Here is a 15492-nt window from a genome sequence, read left to right as displayed (position 1 = left end):
TTTACGATTTTTTGAAGTTTGTGGGCGGTTTGTGGGCGTAAAAGTGGGCGTGGCAAACTTTTTTTTATCAATCGATAGGTATTGATGAGAACAATACATTTCAGTTGAAATTTTTATTCTATCATCAAAACTGTAGGAGCCACAGTTTTGGGCGGTTTGTGGGCGTTAGAGTGGGCGTGGCACTCTACTGAAACAAACTTGCGCTGCGTAAGAAGCTCAGGAATCTGCACGCCAAATCTCAATAGCCTAGCTCTCATAGTTTCCGAGATCTCAGCGTTCATCCGGACAGACAGACGGACAGACGGACAGACGGACATGGCTAGATCGACTCGGCTAGTGATCCTGATCAAGAATATATATACTTTATGGGGTCGGAAACGCTTCCTTCTGCCTGTTACATACTTTCCGACGAATCTAGTATACCCTTTTACTCTACGAGTAACGGGTATAATAACATGTTCATATTTGGGTATTTAAAAGTGATGGGCTCGCATATATGTATAAGAAGCAAGCCTAAAAACCTAATTAAAATATATGCCTGCAGAGTGTTTTGATTAAACAAGAAATAAACAATACTTTGTTTAGAAAGCTAATCCCCCCAATACAACCAATTCGGATAATTAGGATTCTTCCAATTGTTCTTTCCAAGCCAAAGCACAAAAATTTACCCCCGGAATCTTTCAAGTTCGAAGAAAATTAGCCCAGCAAATGATGCAGAGAAGGAAAACCGAAATGCCAGGAACAGGCAATTAAAGAGGACCCAATACCAATACCCTCCCCCACCGAAAATCAGAAATCCCCCAACCTTCCGGGCAGGCAGCCAAGCAAACGGAAAATTCATTACAAACAAATTAACAAATAAATCAAATTTCAATACGAAAATTTGTTTGCGAAAACAATTTTGAGACGGGTTGGTAAGTTCTCTGGGATAAATCTGGGGGGATATACTTATATACAAATCGCATGCCACGCCCCAACGCGGAAACCGAAGAAAATCGGGGGGCGGAAAAGGGGGAAAATGTAGAATCCATTTGACTGACAGGCGGCAAATCGTCTGAAGCCCAGCCATCGCACTTGAGAAATCATTTATCTAAATTAATTCCTGTCGTTTACATTTGCCAGAAACAAAAGGGTCGGGGTATTTTAAGGATGAGCCGGGTGATTTTCTCGGGGGTAAGTTGATTTTAAATGGTAAGGAAAACAAAAATCAAAGATTAAGACAAACATTTACTACTTTTCGGATTGGGGTTCCAATTGCCTTGATGCGAGACAGACTCACGCCTCGAAAATGCTAACCCACTGATAAATGACATGAATGCGCATTTCTGTCGACATCGCGTTAATAACTCATTTCGAAATTCCACAACAAACTCTAACATACGTAACCCACAGCCGACATAAAAAAAGAACAGCGAAAAAACAATTAAAATTGTTCTTAGACTGAAATGGCAACATTTTCAACCCTTTCAAGGGATCCCAAAAACTCGGTTTACCCCCATATTTGAAACGCAACGGGCGGCTTTTCGTCTGAGGAAAAGTTTTGATACATCAAAATCGCGAGGGAAACGCGCGGTTTTTGACGTTAAGCTTTGGGAAAGATGAAACGTTCCATTCGAGAGTGAGAGTTAACCCCAGACAACTATATATATATGGTACTAAACTGAGAGGGAGAGTGAGAGAGAGTTATACTTGCTGGCTGGAATAATTGGTTCTGTCAAAAGCAGCAATTATAATGCCTAAGCCCCTCTATAAATGATATATCAAATGGAATATTTGATTACATATTTCATTTGTAAGCCGAGACAAGTGTTATTATTTAAATGAAAAACATTAATCTTGAATAAGATGGTTAGGTAAGGCAAGTTGGATAATGTGAAAATAATATAGGTAAAATAATTAGTATGGTTTAGTTTATTAAGCAATTTCTTAACATTAATACAAAATTCTAGAAGCCTCTTACTCTTATTATTTTTAATAATTTTCTAATTTTAACCCCGCAGATACACGTGTGTGACAATTTTTAGGAACATTTTATATTAAATTTAGTTAAGTATTAAATATTATTTGGCATTAATAGACTCTATAAAAATTATCTCTCATTCCATACAAAAATAATCAAAATAACTAATTAATTCCCTTGACCAAATTTTGATGTGTGGGTTCCAGAAAAACATTGTTTACAAACTCGGGAGTCTTGCGAGCATAGGTCACAACCAGTTTATAGGGCGATAAAAACTTTTGATCCTCATTCTTTTCGCCCTGCTGCAAATTCATCGATATAACAACGTCTATGAAATCATCGAGGAATTCCTCATGCAAGTCTATGGGCATTCGCTCCAGAAACGGACAAATGGCTTTTACATTATCTAAAAGTAAACGATTATTAATTAATAAAAAATCCAATAATTGTTATATATATTTTACTAACCTTTCACAGTCCTGACACCTTCGTAAACAAATACTTCATTTCTTATCTCCACATTGTGCTGAATAAAACCCACATCGGTTAAGAGCTGGCTAAATTCCTCGCCAGGACTTAAGCTATGGTGAAGTGGGGATATAAATTGCTCCACATCCTGCATATAAGTCGACCATTTTTCATTCGTTTTAAGGATCTTATAGACCTCGTAAACCGGATTGGAGGCCAAGAATGCCAGGAGAACGTCACCGCCTTCGGGTCTCAGAAGATTGTAGATATTGCCGAGGGCTCCCTTGAGGTTTTGCACCCAATGGAGGCAGTAGAATGAGGTGACATGGTCAAATCTGCCACTCAGTTCCTCAGGGAGTTGTTCGCATCCTATGTCCAGAACTTGGAATCGGGTACGTTCTTCCCGCTGATAATGCTTGCTGGCATAGCCCACCATCTGACTGGATATATCAGTGCCAACCAACTGACCCCGGATGGGGAGCAGGGGCCTCACGAAGTCCATGAGCACATTTCCGGATCCCGAACCCACATCCAAGAGGGCATCTTCTCCATCGGAACGCCACTGCAAAGTCGATGCAAACTCGTCCAGAATCAACTTGGCATCGTGCCTTTGCACTTGGTTGGCGTGCTGATATAGAGAGGCCTGATTCATCTCGACAACTGATCGACGTTTGGAGCCGATCTCAGCTTTATATACACCCCGGTCGTGATGTCATCAGACGGAGATTCTAATTTACTCTCGCCCCAAATCCCGCTCTTCAACTCATGACGTCGAGCTAATTACGTACCAGCATTATTTATTTTTAAAGCTTTGTAATTTTATTGGTTCCGTTAAGGGAAATACGACAAAAAGAGAGAGCTAGCACCTAGGGAATACACTGGTCAACAACATATTTATACTACATTTATGACTTAAAAAAATGTTCATAAAAGATTTATAAGCATTTTTTTAATGTTAATTTTAATAAGCATCGAACTTGAAAAAAAAAGACAATTAAAATTATAGTAAAGTATAGTAGTTTTCCAAATATTTTCTTTGTTAAAATACGTATTTGTAAACACTTTTGTTTTGGCTATAAAACAACTAGCTATGAAATAATATTTTGTTCCTTAAATAATAAGCAAAGTTTATTAAAAACTTAAGAGAGCCGTAATTAAATATATAAAAAAATTCACTTACATTTACTAAAAAATGTATTTCTTTATCAAATTCATTTTTTAAAAATTATTTTTCATATTAAATATTTAGTTTGGATTTCGTTTTTTATAATTTATAAATCTGTATAGTTAAACAGTTCTTTTAGAGAAATATAATATAACATTTATTACAAACAAAAATGAATATAAACTGAAGAATTCGTTCAACTGAAATTAAAAAGTTGCACAAAAACTAAAATACTAAAAAAAAAAATTTAACGACTTTTTAAACTTTCATAAATGCTCACGCGACAATAAAAAAAACACTTACAAAACCTCGTGCTCGATTTTATCTCCAGAAATCGGGCATGGAAAGCTCAAGTTCTAGGTCAATGGAGCTTAGCTAATGCTTCCTTCATAGAATTACTATGCCTGAAGTACGTAACCAGGCATAGTCATGCAAATCGCAAATGAACTTGAGCACACCCCTGGAAGTGAATTCCACACGAAATTACCATAATTTTCATGACCAGTGTACCAGCCTCCAATTGAACAATGGCGATAAGACCCAACAAACGAATGAGAATGCCCAAAAAATGATGCTCATAATTTTCGGTGATCCCGAAAGTGCAGAAGTGAAATATATTCGAGGTACATTCAACCCAAGAAGACATAAAAAAAACTGAAGTTGGTTCGATGACCTACCCTAAGAATTATTCTAAAATAGTTCAAAAGATATTAATCTATTTTTGGATAAATATAAGTACCTATCAATAATGATTTTACAAAACAGAAATAGAAATGGTTGGGGGGGAGTTTATTTGGTTTGAGTGGGAGACAGGGCTCACCCTTTTCACCTTCTCTGCGATATTCCGGGGAATATAAATTCATTAAAAACATTCCATTTAGCTGCAAATTACATTTGTGTAATTGCTGCCGGGCCCAGAAAGCGAAGCTCATGATATTTGAAATATTTCACATATGAGCAGTACGACCGTTTGATGTCCCTGGGATATGAATATACTTACATGTATTCCAGACTCCACCTCACGTTCATATTTCGAATTCTCCAACACTCGACTGGCATCACATCCGTATAAATTCATTTGCCAGAAGTGACATCAAAAGCCCTCGCTGGGTTTCTGTTTCTGGCTTAATGTGTGTGGGCGTTACGGCTGGTTAATTGCATTTGTCGCAGACTCTTTTTGGCCAAAATGGGCAAAAGGGGTTATTCGGCTTGCAATTACCGAGAGCTGACGATTGGCTCGAGCTGTCACAGAGCCACGAAAATCAATTAAATCGGACGAACCAAACCGAAACGAACCGAACGGGGGTCTTTAAGATTTCGATTCATTTGGGAGTATCTCGAGTTCCTTGGCTTGGGGTATCTTAATGCATTTATATCACATAAATTAATTATTATTGGAGATAAGGGAGCAAGGAGGAATTTAAGTGAGAGTTGTTTTCAGGATTAAACAATGAACCGATTCCCTAAACTACAATCGATTTATATTTAAATGAGCCCTTTAGAAAATAAAAGCAGAACCACATTACTTTTACTTTTAAAAGGGTAAGCTTATCGTTCTTAGGAAAACATAATCATTTGTTATAATTGCCAAATTCCATACTTATGATTCATAATTATACGGTTTGTCAGCTTGAAATCAACATTAACATATATATTTATACCCGTTATTCGTAGAGTAAAAGGGTATACTAGATTCGTCGGAAAGTACGTAACAGGCAGAAGGAAGCGTTCCGACCCCATAAGGTATATATATTCTTGATCAGGATCACTAGCCGAGTCGATCTAGACGTCTGTCCGGATGAACGCTGAGATCTCGGAAACTATGAGAGCTAGGCTATTGAGATTTGGCGTGCAGATTCCTGAGACTCTTACGCAGCTTTGTTTCAGTAGAGTGCCACGCCCACACAAACGCCCACAAACCGCCCAAAACTGTGGCTCCTACAGTTTTGATGCCAGAATAAAAATTTTAACTGAAATGTATTCTCATCAATACCTATCGATTGACCCAAAAAAAAGTTTGCCACGCCCACTTTAACGCCCACAAACCGCCCACAAACTTCAAAAAATCGTATATATGAACGCGAATATCTCGGAAAATATCAAAGATAGAGAAATGGGTTTTTAGATTTAGATGCCGTAGGCTTGAGCGCAGCGCATGTTTGTTACGCAAATATGCCACGCCCACTCTAACGCCCACAAACCGCCCAAGCCTGTGGCGCCCACAATTTTCATGCTAGATAAAAAATTGTAACTGAAATGTATTGGTCTCGTCAATACCTATCGATTGATCCAAAAACTTTGCCACGCCCACTCTAACGCCCACATCGCTTAAATCAGTCTACCGCCGGTAGGTGGCGCATTTCAATCTCGCTTTGCTGCTTTCATATCTCCATTTTCCTTTGGTCCCTTTAGCTGAGTAACGGGTATCTAATAGTCGAGGTACTCGACTACAGCGTTCTCCCTTGTTTTGAATTGAAATCGTTATCAAATTTTTTTTCTTCTGAATTCGCAAATTGGATTAACCAACTATACATAATATTTTTCGGGGGATTTCACAAAAAAATATATATTTATTTATATTAAATGCTTATAAGATTAGACCCCAAAAACAGCATGCTTAATTAAGCATTATAGTTTAATAACTAATTGAATATATTATTATTATTTCACAGAGACTGTGTACACAAAAGCAATTTTAAATCTTTCATAGTTTTATGATAAGTTGCTAAGGTAATGGGAATCTTAAGGTGCCTTTCGTATATAGAATATTCTTCTTTTACTGTCTTTTACTTACTTTACTAACCTTCTTCCTACTAACCTTCTTCCTTAGTAATACTAAGCCAATTAATTCAGCTTACACCTCCTTTCAATATCTCAACCACCCCTTTTAGAATAAACAACAAAAGAAATAAAGAACCGAAAGGAAAAGTAAACAAAATCTCATAGTTTTATGTGATTTCTAATGGATCCACGAGCACTTATAAGCCCACCCATCACCCACTGAACAACCCTTAACCCCCAACTCCACTACTTTGACTCTCTTTTCCGAGAAATCATTCGCACACACTTGAAAACTATTTAAAGTTTATCTAACTGAACAGTAGAGTATAGAAGACCGTTCTGGTTATTTGTACATGTGGTATGGGGGTTGGCAGTAGGAACAACAAAAACTTTTGCATATGTTGAAATATCAAAATAACAAACAAGGCTAGGAAATCTTATAAAGAGTAAAAGGGTTGAGAGTGAGATTCGGTACGTCACGGGTGGGGAAATGAGTTTTTAATGTCCCAAAGGGGAATTCTTCGGGAGCTGTAGATAACCTCACATATCTACACGGAAAAAAAGGGTATTTAAAATACATTTTTTTATTTAAAATAGGGTTTACCTTACAATCAGCTAGGTTTCTACAATTCTATATGGTACCAACTTTTTTGGTTACAAATTTTGGGATTAATTTGATCTTTAAATCAAAGTACATATTACGATTTTTAAGGAAGTTCCAGTTTTTGGGGTGCGACCCTCCTCTATAAAACGATTCCAGACCAGGTTTTACCATAAAACGCAAATTGAACTCTCGTACTTTAAATTACTATCAAAATAATATCATATTATTCTTAGTCTCAAAATCATCTCAAATTGTACAATTCAGTAAGGAATATCATTTAAAATGTGGTTAGACATAAAGTAATATGTAGAATATATAACATAATAATCTCGAACCGACTATTTAATTATAGTTAAAGTCCAGCAGGTTCTCATCAATCCACTCCCGAAACATGGCCACATCTGTATAGGTTGCCGGGACATTTTCTAATCCGCAGGAGATGCCCCAGTTCACGATGCCCACCTGCATGTAGATATCCTTATCGCGATCTCCAATGGAGCAGAAAAGCGGGGATCCTCCATCACCGATACAGGCATCCTGGTTTAACTCACCTCCGGCACAAATCATACCCTGGGGAAGTTGATAGCTCCAGCCCAACTTGGTCAACTTCAGTTGTTGCTCACATTTATTTCGGTTTATTATGGGTAGTGTAATCTTATTCAGAACGGTAGAATCTTCGGGATCGGTGATATTTGTTTTTCCCCAACCGGCTACAATGCAGCGTTGTCCTTCGAACGAAGTTTTTGGGGTCGGCAAGCAGATAGTTCGAATATGCTCCTTCAATTGGAACTTTGATTTTAGGAAGAGCAGCGCCAAATTGTTGGAACCACTTTGAAAATCAAATCTTTCGTGCCACACTATTTTCTCCACTTGGCGTTCCTCAAACTGGAACCCTTCTGTATTCGAATTAAAATCCCATTCGCCAGCCCTTACCACAATATCATCTTTCAGTTCAAATTTTACACGATGGGCAGCTGTGAGAACCACTCCAGGGGCAATTAAAGAACCGCCAGCCAAGTATTCGCCTTTTTTAAATATAGCCACTACCCAGGGATATTCACCGGGAGTCACTTGATATTCGGTGATAAACCTTTTCATATACTCTTTCGAATTGCTTTTTCCGCAAGGTTGACTTTCAAGTCCACCATTCGGTGACTCGTATAAAAGACATCTTGCAGGAGGTTCATTCGTATAAGTTTGCTGGGAATAATCAAAAATATATTAACTTTAGATATATTGTATACAAACCGTTTTAATTAACTTACTTTTCTTGAAACTTTGCAACAAATCTCAGACGATCTGCATATTGTTGTGCGGTGGGCTGGGTGATTGAAACCCAAAATAGCTGCCTCTTCTTCACAATGTTCTTTGGGAATGCATTGGTAATTGCAGGCTTCCCCAAAAAGAACTAAGGAGCTTAGAAAAAGAGCTCCGAGTGCCCAGAATCGTGCCATAACTCTTTGAGTAGAGAAAGTAACTAACAATCCCATGGTGTTTGGTCCCGCATTTTATACGTCTCAAATCCTGGAGTCATACTTCCTTATCAATTTTATTGCTTAAGCAAAGTATTTTACTTCCCCAGTGACGATATTTCTCTAAATTTGAAAATATGAGTCAGACAAAATAATTAGAACTTAAGGATTTATTTAGATTACGCAGAAATATAACCATGTACTTGGATGTAGATAAATGTACAATTCCGTAGAATAAGCAATAAATATGATATAGAGGGATCAAAATGTATTAATTAAATAATTACATTTTAAAGTAATACAGCTCATAAATCAGCACAAATTTGTAAGTGTGTTAAGAAAAAGTTTTAATAAGGGCTTGATCAACTTTCCGCAGTTTATCGCTCTGGTGACGCTATAATTCCCAACTAGTTATAGCACTGACCAACGCTGTTAATGATTGCAGTATAAAATATTATTTATATTTAATAAATCACTTCTAATTTTTAACAGTGTATAAACTGTAGTAAAAGAGTGAGCTATGCGGATTTAAAATACAAAGTAAACGGCGATTTGTTGTTATTGATTAGAGCGGACAGACCCAGACAAACATATGAGCTCATCCTTGGCTTCATCATCTCGGTTTCCCCACGAAAATCCAAGGGGCGATTTTCCTGTCTCCCAAGACGACGATGCCCGCAAACTTGATGAGTATTTAAAAGTTTTCCATTGTGTGTTTGATGAATATTTAATTAAGCATAAAAGGAGCGGAGCAAGAAAGGGAAAAACTTTGGCAAAGGGTTGCTACTTGCTACTGTTTCACTGTGTTTTTCTTTTGTATTTCATTTCCTTTTCGCCGAAAACAACCCATTTCCCCAGCTCCAATTTTCCCAGCTTTCGTGTGGCGAGCTTAGAGAGTGCAAAAGAATAAAACAAAATCAATTAACGCTTCCTTGTTCCGTTTTTGCTTTTGGCTGGTTGTATTTTTTAAATACCCTTTCTATAGGGGAAATGGGATTTTTAATGTAGAAAAAATTATAATGCATTACAAATACTTTATTTAGAAATTCTAAAATATTTTGAATTATTTTTTAAGAACGCAAAAGAAAACACGATAAATTTTAAATCACATTAAATACTATTTTCTATAAAATGAGTTTAGTTATTAAAATTCTGTAAATTGAATATATCTCATTGCTTAATACTTTCAAATATTAAATATGTTGAAATATTCTAACCATAATCAATAAATAGTTTAACATAAATCACAAAAATTTCTAACAAGATATTATAAAATATTGATTAATGTTTATAAATATTTAATACTTAAGAATAATCACAAAAAGTACTGACAAGCTTTTATATAATATTGATTAATATTTCACATGTTAAGTATAGGGTACCCAACATTCATTTACGTGCAATTTTATGGTGTTCTGTTGTTTATTTAATTTTTATTACATAAGTATTTTACAAGTTTTGAGCCAAAGGCCAGGCTCAAAAGAGCAGCGAAAATAATTAAGTAGTGAAGAAGGCAGCGCGCCAAGGAAAAAGAACCACCACTTCCACCCAATAATCCCACCCACTCAACCCTTTGTGCCACTTTCTCCCCACAACACACATTTCTTTTTAATTTTTTTTTTGCTTTTTTTTTTAAACTCGGGGCCCAAAGAAGCCCACAAATAGCCAAAAGCTAGCGAGTGCTGATGGCAGCCAGCGAAATCCTTTCACATTTTCTATATGTATATGCATATTCCTTCTTATATTAATTTGTTTTTCTTTTTTTTGATTTTTTGCGGGCGTTGGGAAAATTAATTAAAAATTAAATGAATGAACGAACGCTGGATAATGAGCCCCTAAGCTGATTTTGCGCTTAAAAGTATGCAATGGGAAAAAATTGTCGAGCTGCCCGAGCATGGCATTCAATAACAATTTCCACCCCACTGCCACGCCCACCTCAGCTATACAGGTATTTCGCCCACCACCCCCCCTGTCCACCAACAACAACAAAGAAAGGAAAAACTTGCAATTTTTTGTCGCTTTTTTTGTTTATATTTTATTTTCGTTTAATATCGACAAAGCGCCAACGGAAAAGAAATCAGAAGTGGGGGGTGGGGTAATGTTGAAAAAAGAGCAACAGAGAAAAATGGTGAAATTTTCTTTAACGTAACAAAATATTTTTATAAAATAATCAAGTTTTCCTTTTGCGCTGTTTTGTTTGTTGCAAATTATTTTTAGCTTTGTGGAAGAGCGGACGAGGAAGCTGTAGGGCGTTTTATGTGTTCGGGTGTAAATTAAAATCGTCCGCATTGCGCTTTTTTATAATGAGAGAACCGTGGGTGGGGGGAGGAAACTCAATATTGAAAGACAGAAATAAAAATTAATTAATAATGGCAAAATATTTCAATGGAGCTCGTCATCTCACAAAAAAAAGAGAGAGCAAGAATCGATGATAAAAGGAAAAATATGACTGGGCAAGGGGAAATTAAAAGGAATTCGTAAAATTATATTTTTTGTCAGAGAAAAGTGAGGTCCTATTTGAGAAAGATACTATACATACTTTGATGAAAAAAATATAGATTTCCTTAAATTCCTACCAATTTCCAAATGTAATTAGTTTTTAGCTTTATAAAAATAATGGCATCGACCATTAGATACCCGTTACTCAGATAAGGGAAGTGCGAGGAAGATGGAGATATGCATGTAGCAAATCGACTGTTTCCGAGAATGCACACTAAATTTGCTTATAACTTTTTAATGAATGGTTCGATTTCTCTTAATTTTTTTTAAATGACTTCAAATAAATTTGGTATGGTAAATGAAGGCTATATTATTAAATTTTTATAAAAAAATATATTGTTTCCTCACTCTTTTTAAAGCTAAAGTTTCGTTTTCAATTACGTATTAGCTTTGTCTCGATAAATGACCTTACCCCAGAGAGACTGAAAGTCAAATTCAAGGCAAAGCCACCCCTAAACCGCAACACATTCTTACTTCCATCGAACGCCAAACCCTTAACTATACATCCCACCCTCCTTGAAAAGTCAGTAAAGACAAGGACCAGAAGAGGGAACACTATCAAAAGTCAATTACAATGCAATTATTGTTTTCCCCCTGCCAAAGGAAAATCAGAAAACATTCTCAAAAGCCATTGAAAACTTTAATTGAAAATATCAAATTATTTTCGAGTTAGCGTCAGCATAAAAAAGTCAAAAAACTCCTTGACTTCGCCTTGAGTTCGATGAGGTTTTTAGAGAAGACCTGGGATGATATTCGAAGTGAATAGCCAAAGATACAAAGATACTTGTGTGTATGTAGACCATTAATTACGTGGCCAGATTGTAGTGAACTGGGGGAAAGAAAGTTGCCGCCAAGAGTCAAGAGTCAGGCCAAATTGTAATGAGTTGGCATTTTGTGAAATTCCCCGAGACACTGGCAAAACCCCACTGAAAAATCTCGTTGTAAAGTAGCTGAAATGACATTAAAAAGGCAAAACCAAGCAGAAAGGACACATCCACATCCTTATGGACACTAACCAGCCAAAGGGAAAGGCACACACATATGGGGTTAAACCCGAGCTGGGGATAATTCTTCTTCAACACCCCCTCGTTTCATAGTTTACAATCTTATTATCTCGGCTTGGCATCTCAAGGCCCACAGAAACACCCACTCACCCACACACGTTTTCCTAAGGCAATTAAAAATCTTCACACTGTCGTCGATGTCCTTTTCCGGCTTTTCCTACGTTTTAGTCCATTTTGTTATACCCTTGGCCCAACTTGATTTTGTTTATTAAACATATTTTGCATAAAATTCACTTTATTTGCAGTTTATTTCGTAAGAAAATTATAAGGTTCTCAACTCCCCCCTTTTTTTGTGTGACACGCTTGATAGTTTTTCCTTGGGGCGGGGAAATTGCCTTCTGGAGGAGGGATAGTGTACCTTATTCTTTGATTATGTTTGATCACGTTCTGTTGCAAAGTTTATTTGCTGGTAGGAGAGTATTGTTTGCCTGGGATTTCAGTAGTTTGAGATGCATTACGGAGAGTGGATGAGATAAGAAGATTTAGTCGCAGGATTCTAGTGTTCATAAGGGATTAAGAAAGCAAAGATTTTGGGTGGCAATGTTTCAGGAAAAAGAATTTGTAGTGTGTCTTAAAAGTAGAAAATAAACGTACTAACAAAATTACTGTTACACAATTACTCTTAATATTGAAGTTCCTTCAATGTCTTTATCTTTTAAGTAAGAACTAAATTGTTTAATTTCCCTATTTGATAAATTTTACCCAAATCCAAATAATATTAAAAAAAAACATGTTATATTTTGTACAAATATGTCTTATTTTAGGTTATATATCTATTTAACATTTTTCGTTATGAATACAAAAAAATGTTCCATATTCCTATATACTTTCCAGAAACAACATTTTTTTAAGCAAATTAACTCCAAGATATTTATCTCCCTAATCCCATCAGCGCCGTTCAGGTCATATTCCATTTTCGCCACCCCTCACCAACATTTCACGCAATTCTTATCTAACACATTCATTTCAACGTATTCTATAGTACACCCCGAATGCAGTCACACATGAAAATCCCATAAAAATTGACAATAATAAGCCACATATCATCATTTCACTCTCCACACATATGCACAGACGTACGTTCCACTCGATAAGAAGTCAGCAAGGCCTGCAAATCAACCAGAAATCGAAGGCCACCCTTCCAAAACCCAAAACCGAAAACCAAAAGCCGAATGATGAAGAAAATCCCATAAAAAACAGTTCAATGATATAGAAAAATAGATAAAGCTAAATTTGCAAAAATAACAACAAAGGGACTCGGAAAATGGCAGGGGAAATGGCAAATGGAAAACGCGTGGCAGCGAATCAACTTTAAACTAAGCCGCACCAGGCACTTGAGAATCAACAACAAAAAAATCGAAGAGCACTCGGATCTCCGTGGTGTTGTCAAGTGAATAATGGGACAAATCCGCAGAGTAAATATGACACGTTGCAAAATGGCATTCGATGATAAAAAAAGAGAATCTCGGGGTTCTGAAGCACACTCGAAAATAAAACCAGGAAACGTGCCATATTCTCCAGAATCGAAATTCGCAGAAAAGTGTTTCCAAATTTGGAAAATGTTTTCTTTTTATTAAAATTAAATATTTAATATTTCAAAAAAAATTAAAAATCGTAAAAAACGTTTTTATTTAAATTCGGAACACGATTTATTTTAATGAATGAAAATGGAGTTTTAAAATAATATAATAATATATAATTCATATTATTGACCTCTTAGTTCTTTGTTACCAATCTTACTATATAATAACCTTTAAAAAAAATGTTAAAACTCTTTTAATCTCAAAGAATCATACCATACAAAATATAATATTTTTGCAAGTGAGCATACTCATAAACGCCCCACATCTGAAGGAAGGTTTTGATGTCACTGACAGACGCACATCCTTCGGGAAAGGTGTTTTGACAGGGCGTCAGGGCAAGTCAGAAGTGCAGACACAAAAAAAAACAGGAAAAAATCAAACAGGAGCAGTGGCAACAAGGGGTTAATATTTGCGCCGCACCCTCACCGTGGCATATCAATAAAAAGATCGCTCCGCTGGGCATACGAAATGTTTGTTTGATAAGACAGTGTGGAGAAGTTCCAACACTTAAAGAAATTTTAAGCAAGAGTTTTGAATCAATTTATAAAAATATATTGAACTATAACTTATAATAATATTATTTTAATAATTAAGAAAATTATTTTATACATTCTTTAAAACAAATCATTTATTCTTCATGAAGTAAAGTTAAACTAAAGTTAAAGTTAACTATACTTTGTATACCCAACATCCAAATACCTGTTCAGTTTATTTTACTTGTTTAATCAAGTAAAAAAGGTTAATAAATAATTTTCCAGTGTCGTAAGTTACTCTTCCCCTCTGAAGTTAATACAAATATTACGCCTTTTTATGCTGAAAGCAAAAAGTGCAAACCAAATGTGGCATAAACATTACTTTTGGAAAAAGGGTTGGCCACACCCACAGCTTTTTGTGGCCGCCCCCCAGAAGTTATGACTTTGTGTCATTGAATCTTTATGTGTGCATTCGATATGCATTAAAATTCAATAATCATAAAAATAACACGCAGAATAAAGGCTAAATTCAGCCCCCTACCCTACTGAACTACCCCCAATTAACCCTTGAATGGCAGAAAAGGAAATTGTTTGGCTCTGTCTTTCTGTGGCAATATGAACGTCACATAAATCTTGGCAACACTACTACTAAGTCGCTATTAAGTAAAATTGACCACATATTTTATCTCATATGCGCACGCAACGAAGGCAGACGAAATAGGGGAGGTCAGAGGTCAATGGGGTGGCGGTGGGATGTGGGTGGTTGCCCAACAGCCAAAACAATGTGCGAGTAAATTAAACCAAAGCTCCAAGAAATCGCAAGCCAAATAAATTTCGGAAAAAAAACAATTAACGGATAACTCTAAAGGAAAGAAATTATATTATACATAATAATAAAATAAACTTCAATGAAAGATGTCAAAGTAAGAGCCAAGTGTTTTTAATATATTTTATGAAACGGTTTATGCAATCAATAAAATAATATAGTTTAAGATTTGTCAAAAATAATACATTAAAATCTTAGACATTTTAATATAATAATATAATATATTATTTGAGATTTATCAAAAATAATACATTTAAAACCTTAGACATTTTAAAAATGTTGTTCTTAAAATTCAATTGACAAGAGATAATGCAAATGACGAGTGCCTCGACTATCTGACACCCGTCACTCAGCTAACCCACTACAAAAGAAATATACCTTCGAAGAAGCAAAGAAATATCGATGCATTTTTTGCATTTTGCAATTATCACTTTGATTAAACTTGTGCGGCGGCACTCATCTGAAACATACTTGCCCCTTGCATTCATACGGACAGTTCATACTTTATATGGTCGGAAACGCATCCTTCCACGTGTTTAATAATTTCCAACGAATACTTTTTACCCTTTTAGTTTTCGAGTAGTATGTATAAATATT

General features: G+C 35.9%; 2 protein-coding genes across 2 annotated transcripts; both read right to left on the bottom strand.

Annotated features, from left to right (window-relative positions):
• Window positions 1-1956: 1956 nt before the first annotated feature.
• On the bottom strand, window positions 1957-3083 carry LOC119546553 (juvenile hormone acid O-methyltransferase). Its single transcript, XM_037852912.1, has 2 exons — window positions 2429-3083; window positions 1957-2366 (listed from the first exon to the last, which is right to left on the bottom strand). Exons 1-2 carry the CDS (start codon window positions 3078-3080, stop codon window positions 2125-2127), a joined length of 894 nt encoding a protein of 297 aa, XP_037708840.1. The 5' UTR covers window positions 3081-3083; the 3' UTR covers window positions 1957-2124.
• A 4237-nt stretch (window positions 3084-7320) lies between these two features.
• Window positions 7321-8076, bottom strand: LOC119546228 (phenoloxidase-activating factor 2-like). The gene has a single exon (XM_037852368.1). It carries the CDS (start codon window positions 8074-8076, stop codon window positions 7321-7323), a length of 756 nt encoding a protein of 251 aa, XP_037708296.1.
• Between the last annotated feature and the right edge of the window lie 7416 nt (window positions 8077-15492).

Source organism: Drosophila subpulchrella, chromosome 2L, assembly GCF_014743375.2.
Source record: "Drosophila subpulchrella strain 33 F10 #4 breed RU33 chromosome 2L, RU_Dsub_v1.1 Primary Assembly, whole genome shotgun sequence".
Classification (NCBI taxonomy): Eukaryota; Metazoa; Arthropoda; class Insecta; order Diptera; family Drosophilidae; genus Drosophila; species Drosophila subpulchrella.
The sequence above is the reverse complement of the archived record's forward strand: the minus strand, read 5'-3'. Positions and strand labels throughout refer to the sequence as shown.

Excerpts from the sequence above, each read along its gene's own strand:
- LOC119546553 (XM_037852912.1), bottom strand. The coding sequence starts at position 3,080 with ATGAATCAGGCCTCTCTATATCAGCACGCCAACCAAGTGCAAAGGCAC. Across the intron at positions 2,367-2,428 it reads AGGTGTCAGGACTGTGAAAG|ATAATGTAAAAGCCATTTGT; the intron begins GTTAGTAAAATA and ends GTTTACTTTTAG.
- LOC119546228 (XM_037852368.1), bottom strand. The coding sequence starts at position 8,076 with ATGAAAAGGTTTATCACCGAATATCAAGTGACTCCCGGTGAATATCCC.